Raw genomic sequence first — 14,176 nt, 5'->3', positions numbered from 1 at the left:
GAAACTCTCCCTCATATGTCTAAATCTTAACTGAAATCTGAACGGTCATATATAGTATAGAATTAGCAAAATAAAGAAGATGTGGAATTTGAAGAATGCATTAAACAGGGGCTGGTGGTAGGTGGCTCGTGCAAACGAGCTAGGCATTTTACACAATTTGAGGAGAGAGTGCGTGATTATATATTTGGGGGGTCGTTGCTAACCTGGAGGGGCATGCTCGTAGTATCTCGTGGTAAAGCTGTGTTTATTGACGTCAACCTCAAAGGGGGTCGAAGCCAGAGCGCGGGAAACGGGTCAATCCAGCATGAAACATCTTCCAAACAGCACCAGAATAGGTTTGGCGAGTTTATGCATCTAGATCAGTGAGCGGCAGTCTAAAAAAAAGTCTTAGGAATCAAATCTATTGTATTCTAATCTACACGACTATTCAAGTCCATCTCTCAATTCTACAACTCGTCCTTCTTTGATAACGTGCTACTGCTCTTCTCAACTTCGAGCGTCCTACTCTTGGTATTCTTCTCCGTAATAGCAGTAGCCGCACTGACAGGCGGCAGTCCCTTCCTCTTCCTGTCCACGGCGGCAATCTCATCATCATACACCGTCCACTCCGGCACCTGTCGTCTCGCTCTATCTAGCTTGGGCTCCTTCGTCTGCGGATTATTACATAAGTCGATCGTCTTCGCATCTTTCAGCGCTTCGTCACTACACCACGTTTCGCACCACAGCCACTCTTGAGGGAGACTGTGGATGGGGAGAATACTCTGCATGTGATTGGGGAGATCTTGGTCCAGGTTGGACAAACTATTTGGATCGGCCGACAGCTGGTGGTATTGCTGACGGAGGCGATCACCAGCGGCGATTTGGCGGAAGCGGTGCAAGTCGACGACGTAGAGGGCGGAGATGTGGTATGGCAAGCCACGGAGGAATTTCTCCCAGTAGCCCTGCTTCCAGAAACGGAAGCCTTCCATCTCGGTGCGGCTGTCGCACATGGGTGTGAAGCCATATGGCGCGCCTTTGAGGTCGTGGTTTACGAGCTCGATCATGTCGGTGCGGACAATTTGGTCTGCGTCTACGAAAATTACTTTATCGAGGGAGAGGGGAAAGAGAACGTCTAGGAAGAGGATCTTGTAGCCCCAGATCTCGCGTTGCTTTTCCGTTTGTGCGCGAAGCCAGTGAGGCCATTTGTAGGTGACCATTTCGTATTTAAAGCCGTACTCGGCGGCTAAGTAAGGGATGAAATCTTTGAAGGAGGGTGAGAGGAATTGTTCGATGAACCAAAATTTGACGGTGTGCTTCGTGTGTTTCATGACACTAACCATCATGATGTTAAGCATACGCTCGTAGAGATGTCCGCTAGCGACCGAAAAGATATTGATGTCTGCTTGGACCTCCTTTTCAACTCCCTTGTTGCCTTTGCCAAGGATGCCTTGGGCAAAGTTGAGACCACGGGAGACAAAATCCATTTTCGATTCCGCCTTGGCCTCGAGAACGTCTTCGGTTTCCATGCCTGGCTTGCGGGAGATTCGAGGATAGAGTGTTGCGCCTTTGAAGCTCATCAAGACAACTTCTGTGTTCTCGTCGCCCGGCGTTGGGCTCCAACCCTTGGACCCGACACTGTCGATACTGAAGATTTCGGCGCTTCTGCCCTCGAGCAGATCAATCTTGTAGTAGCCGGGATTTGCTTTGAACTGGAAGTAACCTAAGTTGGACATGATGATGGTATCTGCCGTATGAGGATCCCTCTCAGTGCCCAGAGCGAGCTGGACACCTCTTGGGGCTGCACCACCGGGGATTTCGCGAGAATGTCCTTCGATAAGGATGTTCTCTAACTCGTAAAGTGCTTCGATATCTGTCTTGATAGAGCTGAGTTTGATGTTATCCAAATCATAGATGGAGACTTTAGGAGCGACAAGCCACGCTGGTGGTATGTCCATTCCAAGGTTCAAAAGCGCCTCTTGTGGAACACCCTTGAACGACGCGCCGAGTGGAAGTAATGCACCAGCATCATCAAAAGTCGGCCTTGAATCAAGGACATATCTGTAGAAGCGCTTCACAGGCAGCTCTTGCAAGCGCTCCTTGGGGTTCAAAAAGAGCTTCATGTAAACACCATCAAGCTCCGAGAGAACTTTGAGGATTGGAACCCACTTCTGTCCAGCCTGACTTGCAGGGTCAAGAAGCACCGTCAGATGGATGCTGGCTGTCAAGGCATCGCCGGTCTCTAGAGAAGTATGAGTAGAATTCCATATACCAAATTGGCTCATTCTCAGAGTCGATGCTTGCTCGAAGATGCCGTCTGGGGTATCAGAAATGGTTGAGATGGCGACGAGAGATGATACCTTAGCTGCCGCGAGCGGACTCTCGACATTATCAGACAGGCCAAGTGCTTCTAGAGCTGTATGAACTGGAGTGATGCGCTTGGCTCTTTCGTAGGACAGTAATTGGGCAAAGTCGCCTTCGTCGAAATCCGAGTCGCTTGGAATCGGCCCGACGAGACGTCCGTTCAGTAAGATAGCATTTTGACCTGGGACAAGTTCGAGAGTCTTGATCAAAGAATCGGCTCCGCGCCAGTACTCGACAGCATGATCCTGTACCTGCTGACCGGGTACCGCCAGATCAGCCGTCAAGACAGCAGTCAGATCGTTTATATGTGAAAAGGCTTTGTTTTCATTGTTGGACATATGACTAAACAGATCTTTGCTAAGACCTGGTTCCGTTGCTTCCGTGCCAGAGTTATGCACGATGGTGAGTTCAACCGACGGATTGCCTTCGCGAAAGACAGCTGCGGTGGCAAGTAGCTTTTCGCCCGCTTTTGACTCCAGGTCTGCAATGAGAATCATGTGAGCCCAGTCAGCTTTCGCTGCAGACGTATCGGCTTCGATGCGGGGGAGAATATTCAAGATATCCTGGTTATCCCCAATCAGCTTGTTGACGTCGAAGATCTTCAAAGTCTTCTCGTCCTCAGGTATAATCAGTGCATTACGTCGAACTGATGCTTGCACAAGGAAGTATAGAGGCAACCAGCTGTCTTCGTTAAAGGTGTCGGTGAAAATGGCTTGTTGCAAGATTTGAAGATCGGTAGTCACTCTCTGGCTCATAGACTGGAGCCAATTTTCATCGCGAGATAGCGCAACTCCGTCAACGAACATAGGTGGAATTTTGCTATCGGCGGCCAATCGTCGAATCCATTTCTGTGATCCTTCGATTTGGTCCTTGAAGCTCTCAGGCTTTAGTACCTCTTCAAGAGTGAGACTATTCTTGTCTGTTCGAACCTTGCGCTCCCCAATTGCTGTCTTGAAGCTTTCAGCAGTAGGTGCTGTTAGCTTCTCTCTAGTGTAAGCAGCTTCGAGATAAGACATGGCAGACGTAATACCGTATGTCTCAAGTAGATGATATACGACCTTCGCATGCTCCACCTGATGTTGGTTCGTCGTCAAGGGTACGAGCCCGATGCGAATCGCAAGCTTCCTCTTAACGAAGCTCAATAAGGTATCCGCTACGATCAAAACATCCTGAGGATCAGTGAAGTCAACAGGAAGAATGACGTTAAAAGCATCTCTCCGACAAGTGGGAAGTTGGCCTGGGTAGACACGTTGGAGAAACTACACAATTAGCCGACGAAATTCAAAACAATCAAAAGGTCTTACAGCATTCAGGGATGTAGGCCACTGCGAGTATCGTTTGTCTTTCTCAATATCATTCATCCAAATAATCACGTTTCCTCCTTCAATGTCATCTCTCCAATCGAATCTTTGAGGTTCATTTTCAGCCTTCACGGTAGCGATGGCTTCGTGAGACAATAGCTGGATTGCTTGAGACCCAGTCATTCCAAGAGCTCTCACGCCATTGATTAGCTTCCTCTCCTTGCGGAATGTATCGAGCAGATCCAAGGCTTCAATTTGTCTTTCGATCAGTTGAACGCCATTCATCCAAATAATGTTGCCACCGGCTGGTACTAACTGGGCGCGGTTGAATTCGTGCTCAGCAACAAAGTCGCTCGAGACATTATGGGATGCAATGGCGCTTGAGTACTTGGGAAAGTCCTGGGAAAGCTTTACAAGCGAATCCAAAGGATTTTCGCTCTGCAGGATAAAACTTGAAGCTTTCAAGCCCAGGGAGAACAGCTCCGAAGCAGAGAGGGGTTTCAAATCTGCAAATTCTTCATCCTCATCCTCAAACTTCACCTCTTTCTCGGGAGTTAGGTTGCCTGGCTTGCTTTCGCCCTCCTCTCGATCATCGATCACAATGTAATCAGTTCGCTTGAGCGCAAGTTCAACGCCATATCCAGGGATAATCAATGGCTTCTCCACAGCAGATGGAGACTTTCTGTGCCTAACCCGGTAAGATGTTTTGCCTTCGCGAGCAGTCTTCACCAGGGTCTTGTGAAATTGTCCAAAAGTTGGAGAGGTGATATCCGCATACAGAATCGAGGCGGGTGCTAAAGGGTTTCCAAGGACTCGATCAAACTGGAGCTCCTGAACTTGCCTAACGAACACAAAATCAGCCATTGAAACCCCAGACGACCCTGGAACCTTACGAATCTCCACTGATATCTCCGTGAGCGTCTAGAGCTGGCGAGCAGTACTGCTTTCCATTGAAGAGCACCCAGACAGGACATGACGTATCTTGTTCTGCCTTCAAAGATGGTTCCGCAGCTGTAAGGTAATATTGATAATGTGCTTCGATTCGAGGAGCCGATGCCCGCATAGACAATGCAAACTGCCAAGAGGACAAAGTCTCTGGGCTTAGCATATGTCCATCCTCCCTTAATACCTGCATGAACTTCTCGAATAGTTCTTTGTCTGTTGAGGCTTTCGAAAAATACCCATCCGCAATTCGATCGAGCAAAGGAAAATATGAGGTTGCATTCTCGTTGCCAGCAGTTTCACTGTGATCGATTAGTATACCGTTCCTGGTCTAGGAGTAAATGGGGATTTATACAGCAGTTCCAGGAGATACGGCGCAGAGGAGAACGATGCTTTCATTGCGACATTTATGGAGGGGCTCGCAGAAACACATAGGGAATGGAGGTATGTAGTTGCCAATAGGGTTCCTGTCAAGCCCCACGGCATACTGAAGAGTCCCATCATGGGGTTTGGTGGGAGTTGTCCAGCTTCTTGGATGTTGTATTGCTTCTTAGGGGAGATTTCTGGCACTTCATGAACCTTTAATCTTCAGATGACAAAGCTTCTGTTTTGTCCGCCAGCGGAAGGACTTGAAGAACTTAGAGTCAAGTTGAACCGAATCGCAGCATTCTTTTTTTATCTCACAGACTTTTGCAAAAAAAAAATTATAGAACAAAGCTGATATATAGCTTCCTCGGCGAAAGTGTTGGATCAAATGGCCACCTTGCCTTTGAAGCTATCGGAGCTCTGACGCGCGTATGCCTGAGGCCTCCACACTTGCGATTCGGCCACACTTTGGAATCGCAGCAACGTACTCGTAGTTCCATACACCAGCCAACTCACTCAACATTGCCGCTGCCGCTTCTTCTGAACACCTACGAACTTTGGCTGGATACGTGCGTGGAGAAGAATCACATACAACAAACCGCCATCCGCAATCCCGGTCCATTCATGCGAGAAATCTAGGTGTTCCTCGTTCCTCGCAGCGTCGGTCAAGATGGCATCCTCCTCCTCCCCCAATATGCTTACGAAGGTATGCGTTTTGTGGATTGCGCTGCAGATAATAAATGGTCATGCTGATCCTTGGTAGTTCGAGTCGAAGTCCTCAAGGGCAAAGGGGATTGCTTTTCATCCTAAGAGGTAGCCCCCGCCGTTACCCCTGGCGCGCAATCGCAGCTAACAATTGCCAGACCCTGGATTCTCGTATCTCTTCACTCTTCGACCATTCAACTATGGGACTACCGTATGGGAACGTTAATCGACCGCTTTGAAGAGCACGATGGGCCTGTTCGTGGAGTCGACTTCCACAAGACACAACCCCTCTTCGTTTCTGGTGGAGATGATTACAAGATCAAGGTCTGGTCATATCAGACTCGCAGATGTCTGTTCACATTAAATGGGCATTTGGATTATGTTCGCACAGTGTTCTTTCATCATGAGCTTCCATGGATCATTTCCAGCTCCGATGACCAGACCATTAGAATCTGGAATTGGCAGAACAGATCATTGAGTAAGTCAAGATGCGCCAGTTAGGAATACTTCACACTAACTGGCAATCTCAAGTCTGTACGATGACCGGACATAATCACTACACCATGTGTGCTCAATTTCATCCCAAGGACGACCTGGTAGTTTCGGCTTCGTTGGATCAATCTGTCCGTGTTTGGGATATTTCTGGCTTGCGGAAAAAGCACTCAGCTCCTACATCGATGACATTTGAGGACCAGATGTCGAGAAACAACCAGAACCAGGCGGACATGTTTGGAAATACGGACGCTGTGGTCAAGTTCGTTTTGGAAGGACACGACAGAGGTGTAAATTGGGTCGCTTTCCATCCTACACTTCCCCTTATTGTGTCTGCGGGCGACGACCGCCTGGTCAAACTTTGGAGAATGAGTGAAACGAAGGCTTGGGAGGTCGATACTTGCAGGGGACATTTCCAGAACGCTTCTGGATGTTTGTTCCACCCTCACCAGGATCTGATCTTGTCAGTGGGCGAGGACAAGACCATTCGAGTCTGGGACCTGAACAAGCGCACATCAGTCCAGTCCTTCAAGAGGGAAAATGACCGATTCTGGGTCATTGCTGCTCATCCAGAGATCAACCTTTTCGCTGCCGGACACGATAATGGAGTTATGGTCTTCAAGCTTGAGAGAGAGCGCCCAGCTTCAGCTTTCTACCAAAACAACTTATTTTTTATCACCAAAGATAAGCAAGTTCGATCGTACGACTTCCAGAAAAACCTTGAGAGCCCGACGCTGTTGACCTTGAAGAAGCTTGGCAGCCCATGGGTACCACCCCGGTCCCTGTCCTTCAATCCAGCGGAGCGGGCCATCCTGGTAACCACCCCAGCAGATGGCGGCTCTTACGAACTCATAAATTTGCCGCGAGATGGCTCTGGTGATGCTACAGATACCAAGCGAGGGCAAGGAAACTCAGCTGTCTTTGTTGCGCGTAACAGGTTTGCTGTTTTCACAGCCGCCAATCAGCAGATTGATATCAAAGATCTATCGAACTCGACCACCAAAACCATCAAGCCCCCAACTGGGACCACTGATATCTACTTTGGAGGAACCGGCAACCTTCTCCTAATCACTCCTACCGCCGTTCACCTCTATGATATTCAACAGAAGAAAGCTACAGCAGAGTTGGCCGTCAGTGGTGTCAAGTACGTTGTTTGGTCCAATGATGGATTATATGCTGCCCTCCTCAGCAAGCACAATGTCACGATTGTCACCAAGACTCTAGAGCAAGTCAGCACACTCCACGAGACCATCAGAATCAAGAGTGCGACCTGGGACGATGCCGGTGTCCTACTGTACTCGACTCTCAACCACATCAAGTACACTTTACTGAATGGCGATAATGGCATCGTTCGGACCCTTGATCAAACCGTCTATCTTGTTCGAGTCAAGGCCCGGACTGTCTACTGTCTTGATCGCGCTGCAAAGCCCAAGATCTTGAATATTGATCCTACGGAATATCGATTCAAGCTTGCCCTTGTCAAGCGTAATTATCAAGAGATGTTGGAGATCATCAAGAACTCAAGTTTGGTCGGCCAAAGCATCATTTCTTATTTGCAAAAGAAAGGTTACCCAGAGATTGCTTTGCAATTCGTGCAAGATCCGCAAACAAGATTCGAGCTTGCCATCGAATGTGGCAATTTGGACGTAGCTGTCGAAATGGCCAAACAACTGGATAGACCCAAGCTTTGGTCAAGATTGACGACGGAAGCTCTGGCGCATGGTAATCATGAGATTGTTGAGATGTCTTACCAGAAGCTGAGACAGTTTGACAAACTCTCGTTCCTCTATCTCTCTACTGGAGATGAAGCAAAGCTCACGCGAATGGCGAAGATTGCAGAACATCGTGGTGATTTTACAGCTCGTTTCCAGAATGCGTTGTATCTTGGGGATGTCACCGACCGGATAGCAATGTTCAAGGAAATCGATCTGTGTAAGTTTCCGCGAAATTTGAGTAGGATTTCATTTGCTAATTCTCCTAGACCCTCTCGCATATATGACTGCCAAAGCCCACGGCCTCGAAGACGAGTGCGAGTCTATCTTGGAAGCTACCGGTCTCACTGAAGATCAAATCACATTACCCGCCATTGGCTCGCCACTCTCACCCCCAAAACCAATTGTGCCCACGTTCAGAGCCAACTGGCCCACCAAAGCAACATCACAGTCAACTTTCGAGAAAGCCCTTCTTGGACAAGAGACTTTTGAAGATGGTCCTGCAGCTGTGTCGAACGGCTTCGGAGATGATGCAGGTGAGGAGGATGGCGCTACCCGCAATGGTACGCTGGTTGAGGTCGACGACGATGAAGACGCCGGTGGTTGGGACATGGGTGATGACGTTGTCCCTGAAGTAGAGAGTGACTTTGTCAACGTTGAAAGTGCCGAGGCAGGTGGTGCTGGAAGCAGCGAAGCTGAGCTTTGGGCTCGAAACTCACCAATCGCTGCTGATCATGTTGCTGCTGGCTCTTTTGAGACTGCTATGCAATTACTGAATCGACAGCTCGGTGCAGTCAACTTCGCGCCACTAAAGCCACGATTCCTTGAAGTGTACTCGGCAACAAAGACATACCTCCCCGCCTCCAGTGGTCTGCCACCTTTGATCAACTACGTTCGCCGTACCGTAGATGAGACGGATCCCCGACAGGTGCTCCCAATCATTCCTCGAGACCTCGAATCATTAGCGAGTGTTGATTTGCAAGATGGCTACAAAGCCATGCGCAGCAACAAGCTCCAAGACGGTGCCACAATTTTCCAAGGCATCTTGCATGCTCTTCTTGTCAACGCTGTCTCTACCGCTTCGGAAGTTGAAGAGGCTAAAAAGCTTATCACAACCGCGTGCGAATACACAATTGCCATGGGTATTGAGTTGACGCGGCGGAGTCTTGGATCTGATGACCAGGTTGCTAAGTCACCTGAGAAGCTCAAGCGCAGTCTCGAGTTGGCTGCTTACTTCACCATTCCAAAGCTTGAAGTCCCACACCGACAGATTGCCTTGACGAGTGCGATGAAGCAGGCATTCACGAACAAGAACTACAACTCGGCTTTGAGCTTTGCAAACAGGATGTTGGCTAATGGTGGAGCAGCCAAGATGCTGGATCAGGTGAGTTCCAGATATCCCCATATTTTTCGAGCATGACTAACAGCATATAGGCCAAGAAGATCAAAGCAAACTGTGAGCGGAATCCCAACGATGCAGTTGAGATCGAGTTCGACCAGTTCGCCGAGTTCGATATCTGTGCTGCTTCTTACACACCCATCTACGGCGGTTCTGCTTACGAGGTCTGTGCATTCGATGGAAGTAAGTATCAGTCCAAATACAAGGGTACTGTGTGTGCAGTATGTGGTGTCTGCGAGGTTGGAAAGAACGGGAGTGGATTGAAGCTTGTGGCGTAAGGAGATCTGTCTGTCTGTTCTTTTGGAAGCTAGGGGCGAAACCAAAATGATGAAATGGAAGACGTGACCAAATGGAGTTCGGAAAAAGTAGATCGTAGTCATTTACTAGACTACCTCAATACTTGTTTGCATGTAATTGGAAGTTGTCGTTTCTATTCAAGTCCCAGTCAGGTACTCCATGTGAGTGAGTGGTAGAGAAACAGCGAATCGTATCTTATCATATCAGCAGTCCATTTTTGGTCATCTCTGCCTGTCTGAAGTGTTACGCCTGAGCGCCAATCTAGAATACAAGCTTAGTTCATGCCCCTTCATGCCATGCTGTCCTGATCTAACAATGTCCTAGCCTTCCACAAGGCAAGCGGAGAAATAGTAGCATTGCAATGCCAAAAAGATGCCCACCACGGAGGCCAAGCGCCAGTACAGCTCTCTCATACGATAGTCTCCAATTCCCTTGCATAGCCCAGAGTGTTCTCGATAGCCAGCTGGCTCAACTCCTTCTCATTGCCCTGCTCATCGACGCCGCTCTTGAGATTCTGGTTGGGGAAGAAGATTCGACCGTCGCGGATAAGCCAGCCTCGTGCCTGTGCGAACTCGATGACGGCACCTTCGCTGTCGAGGAAGAGGAGGTTCTTGGTGGAGGATATGGGGAGGGATGGGTAGGCTGTTTCGCTGCAGGTGGCAATTTCGGTGCGGATGTGGGTTGTGAGGATCTGTGTAATAATAGATGGTTAGTCTGCGCAATGTGCTTAAGAATTGGTGGATAAATTTCATGAAGCCATCTGAAGACATGCATATGAACCAGCGGGGAGAATACACACCTCGCTGAAAACACCATACTCCTCACTAGGAACCTCTCTGCTCGCCATAGCCTTCCAAACCAAATCAAAGCTTCCTTCCTGCAGCCACCTCTCCAACTTAATTGGATATCCCAAGAACTTATCTTTCTCAACATTATTCCCACCAGGTAACCCGCCTCTCAATTCCAAACCCTCAAGCTCCGTATGGAAACCCGCATAATCACCTTGCGTAAGCAAAAGTAACAGATACAGTCCGGTGATCTTGTTCTTCTCAGCACTGGGCGCCAGTCGCTCAGCAGGTAATTCGTAGAATGGTGTGAGCTGGTGCACGTAGCGTGTGAAAGCTGCTGGGTCTTTTGCGCGAATGGACAGAAGGGCGCCGGTCTCGAAGACGTCTCGCGCAAGACTGAGTGTGCTAGATGGGGTGTTTGGGAGAGGCGTTAGGGATTTGAGCTTGAGGAGGGCGAGTTTCGCGGAGGAGAGGAGGGGAAGCTGTTCGTTGTACGAGCGGCTGCTTTTCAGCTTGCGCTGAATATCTTGGAGTTCGCGTTCGGCCATGGTGGAATGTGAGAGTTTATGTGGTGGATGAAGACGTCGTTGGTGTTGAGGTCCAGGTTGGCCTTGGAGACGCGGCTGAGCCAGCCGCTAAATGTCCCAGACACGTGATGGTACTTTAAATCAACCTGCAAGTTCAGATCTCTCAAGACCCAGCTTCAAACACCGGAACTTAGCAAGAAGAAGAAATAATGCTAAATGATTGTCATTGTCTGTCTTGTGACTTTAAATATTCCAATCCCAGCTAATTAATGGTTCCAAATGAATTATAATTTGACCAGTGGACCTCTCCAGATCCAGAAGATGGGCTGTTATCAGAAACATTCATCGAATGTGCTACCGCCTCTGATGACATTGATAAATGCCATGAAGTCCTTCAGCTCGTATCCTGCTACTACTACTGGTCCTCAGCCAAGGATTGCCAAGACCTGGTAATGGCTGTTGAGGTCTGTCAAGTAGCATACACATGTCACTTATCATGCTGGTAACATTGAAAAGGACGAGATTTCAATTCCAATCGTGGGTTGGGATCAAATGTACAATGTGGGTCAACTCTCTATATCGCATTACTAGTTCTACTTCCCGAAGTCCTCATTCTATTTCCGGACATTGATTTTAAATAGAGGTCTGGGCTTGAATCCGAACCTGGTCCGCGCCGCAAATGGGACAAAGGGTGTCCAGCAGCATGTTCAGATGTCTACGTTTCCTCTTGTGACATTGAGATCTTCCGAAAAGCTCATGGGTGTGGCTTCTTCTCGCAGAGTCTTTACGGTTTCTTACGAGCAGAAGATCGCAGTCCTGAACGACAAGAATGAAAAAAGAGAACTCACCAGACTAAGTCAACTTGTTTGTCTGCTTAACGAACACGTAATACCTGGACAGCTCCATGCAGATGGAACTGGTTATCAATATCCAGCCAACGTAGTCTCCTTGTATAGGACGTGTCAAGGCCAAGTTAAACTCAATAAAGCCTTCATGACTAGATGTCGGAGACTTTCGCCAGGGGACTCCATCACGGGGTCCCCAGCCGATTGTGTTCGAGAATGGCGGGGGGATTGATCTGTGAGCGAAAAAGAGCCATCAGGGATTATGTATAATTTTGCAAGTGCTGCCGCCGCCAAGGAGGCCAATCGTGATGCTTCCAATGCGCGGAGCAAAATGGCTTGAAAATGAATCTCTTTAATTTCGACAGTCAGAGAAACAGAGTTAATGGACCATGTGAACTTGACAGTGTGTGCTGATGGACTCTTTTATAAGCCATATTTGGACGAGACGGATTGATCTCGCACGGTAGCGAAGTCATGAGGGGGCACTAATCTTACACCCAGTCAGACCATATCACTAATTTGCAAACTGATTGCATACTCTGCACCCAAATATCTCGCAAAATCTTCCTCGGAAATGATTTATAGAGCACTTGTCTCCTCAAAAAGGAAGTTTTATTTTTGGACGCTGCTCGCTTAAATGTAAACAAGGCATATGATGATCCCTACCAAGACAAAAGTTCACACTACATAAAAGTATTAATATGTCCTGCACAGCGTGATTCAATGATGCTGCTCCAGACATGCACATTAGCGATCACCGAGTAAGTGAAAACAAGTTGCGCATAGCGGAAATTGTGCTAAAGCTCCAAGAAATCAATGCAAAGAAAGGCGCTCTCTTGAAATTATCAGGATCTGGATGCATAAAAATCACAAGGGAGTAGCTGTTGTCATATTGTTTGGGGGTTTGGATCCGCCAGCAAAGAGTTACTAGGGTGCTACCACGTGATGCCCAGATCCCAGCCATCTTTCCCATGGAATGCCTCTCGTTGATGCTCAACGAACCTCTCGCACATCAGCAAAGACTAAAAGAGATAGCACCCCATAATTCAATCCTGAATTAGGCTTCGACAGTGTCGGCAAGCTGGCGTCTGGTCCAAGGGCTCGTGGCTCACTGGAACAAAGAACTCTTTTGCAGACTTCCATTTCCACCAATGCCCATTCGTCTCCTTACAAACTTAATGCTTCGTTTATAGTGCAACAGCAATGATGATCTCGGTGGGCAGATTCACAGCAAGTCTCTGGAGATATGCTCGATCCCAGGTCCAGGCAAGCTTCTCGACAATGAAGCCCTTGAATATTGAAATCTCTTCTTCTTGACATGCGAGGTTGGCGATTTCGATAATGTGGATGTCACTTATATTATCCATGAGAGAGTGGATAACTTCCATGGCGGCGTTCTCCAGGGCTGGCATGACCATTCGTTGACCTAGGCTCCACAGCTTAATCAGGGGCATCAAATCCGGCGAGCCTCTGCCCTGCACATCAGTGCTGGCATGGTTGTTAGCATCCTCGCCCATGGATTTGAAGCAACGTTGTTTGTCGATCTCATGGTTGTACATCCAATTGACTAGTAGTCCAAAGGTTTCCGGCTCAATATCCTCGAGTCGCATTGTTTGTTTCTGTCCCTCGGCCATCGAGCTTTGAAAGGCGGCTTTGAGGAATGGGGAGTGGGCGTCGATGACGTTCTTGTGAATGAGAAAGTTTTGCTTGATATCTTCTCTGCCGACAACGCAAGTGACCAGAGGTTGAGGGCTTCTACAAAAACATAGTTTCATTAGCATATGGTCTCCCGCGAAAATATCTTGAAGCTTTTTGAGTTCTTTTGATAACAGATGGAAGAGAAAAACTTACACAAACGAAACTGACTGCCAGCGAGTCTTCATAGCATTTGAGGAAGGAGAAATAACTCTGTTTCGAAGAGACATTGTTGACGTTGTCTCGTCGTACTCATGAACGGTAATATGGTTGCTGTTCGAGTTGGTGGTGAGACCGATGTTGGCTTGAATTCCAATTCGAGTTCCAATGAGGAACGAGTTTCATGTATCAGTCGCAATTCTTCTGGCACTAGCGCTAGGCTACTAGTAGATCTCTGTAGCCAGTGAATTATTTCGGTAATATGAAATGAGTTTAGTCTAAAATGACTGAATGAATGTCTTGTTCGTTTAGTGAAAGATAATTAAAACCCATCGAGTGATGATAAGTCGACAGATGTTCACAGATGTTCTCACCATCATCAGTATTGAATTTCTTATGCCCTTCATACAGATATAAGCTGTGTACTTAAAACTTGATGAAAAATCATAAACGGTGAATGTCTCGCCTGTGCACGTGATCGGTATTGTTTACATTCAGTCAGCCTGGAAAGACTGAGTTGAATGATCCTAGTCCTCCTCGCACACAAAGCTTCCTAACTGTGTTTGAACAACTTGTATCACGGGATGTTTCAGAACTTGTGTAGTCCC

At 47.9% G+C, this 14,176-nt stretch overlaps 5 protein-coding genes across 5 annotated transcripts; 2 read left to right on the top strand and 3 right to left on the bottom strand.

Moving 5' to 3' along the window:
* Positions 1-407: 407 nt before the first annotated feature.
* ONS95_014135 (uncharacterized protein) lies at positions 408-5,321 on the bottom strand. Its single transcript, XM_058507788.1, has 4 exons — positions 4,939-5,321; positions 4,535-4,885; positions 3,645-4,482; positions 408-3,599 (listed from the first exon to the last, which is right to left on the bottom strand). The coding sequence occupies exons 1-4, from the start codon at positions 5,085-5,087 to the stop codon at positions 447-449; spliced, it is 4,491 nt and encodes a 1,496-aa protein (XP_058356959.1). The 5' UTR covers positions 5,088-5,321; the 3' UTR covers positions 408-446.
* A 129-nt stretch (positions 5,322-5,450) lies between these two features.
* ONS95_014134 (uncharacterized protein) lies at positions 5,451-10,938 on the top strand. Its single transcript, XM_058507787.1, has 6 exons — positions 5,451-5,655; positions 5,713-5,762; positions 5,813-6,132; positions 6,186-8,078; positions 8,128-9,242; positions 9,293-10,938. Exons 1-6 carry the CDS (start codon positions 5,620-5,622, stop codon positions 9,533-9,535), a joined length of 3,657 nt encoding a protein of 1,218 aa, XP_058356958.1. The 5' UTR covers positions 5,451-5,619; the 3' UTR covers positions 9,536-10,938.
* On the bottom strand, positions 9,785-10,938 carry RPN12 (regulatory particle non-ATPase). Its single transcript, XM_058507786.1, has 2 exons — positions 10,354-10,938; positions 9,785-10,245 (listed from the first exon to the last, which is right to left on the bottom strand). The coding sequence occupies exons 1-2, from the start codon at positions 10,888-10,890 to the stop codon at positions 9,964-9,966; spliced, it is 819 nt and encodes a 272-aa protein (XP_058356957.1). The 5' UTR covers positions 10,891-10,938; the 3' UTR covers positions 9,785-9,963.
* An 83-nt stretch (positions 10,939-11,021) lies between these two features.
* ONS95_015071 (uncharacterized protein) lies at positions 11,022-12,000 on the top strand. Its single transcript, XM_058508757.1, has 2 exons — positions 11,022-11,430; positions 11,511-12,000. Exons 1-2 carry the CDS (start codon positions 11,354-11,356, stop codon positions 11,944-11,946), a joined length of 513 nt encoding a protein of 170 aa, XP_058356956.1. The 5' UTR covers positions 11,022-11,353; the 3' UTR covers positions 11,947-12,000.
* A 901-nt stretch (positions 12,001-12,901) lies between these two features.
* On the bottom strand, positions 12,902-13,840 carry ONS95_014132 (uncharacterized protein; the record flags this gene model as incomplete). The annotated part of the gene is made up of 2 exons (XM_058507785.1): positions 13,566-13,840; positions 12,902-13,469 (listed from the first exon to the last, which is right to left on the bottom strand). The coding sequence occupies exons 1-2, from the start codon at positions 13,637-13,639 to the stop codon at positions 12,902-12,904; spliced, it is 642 nt and encodes a 213-aa protein (XP_058356955.1). The 5' UTR covers positions 13,640-13,840.
* Positions 13,841-14,176: the final 336 nt, after the last annotated feature.

The sequence above is a fragment of the Cadophora gregata genome (assembly GCF_030347475.1).
Source record: "Cadophora gregata isolate MNR1 chromosome Unknown scaffold_8, whole genome shotgun sequence".
Classification (NCBI taxonomy): Eukaryota; Fungi; Ascomycota; class Leotiomycetes; order Helotiales; family Ploettnerulaceae; genus Cadophora; species Cadophora gregata.
The sequence above is the reverse complement of the archived record's forward strand: the minus strand, read 5'-3'. Positions and strand labels throughout refer to the sequence as shown.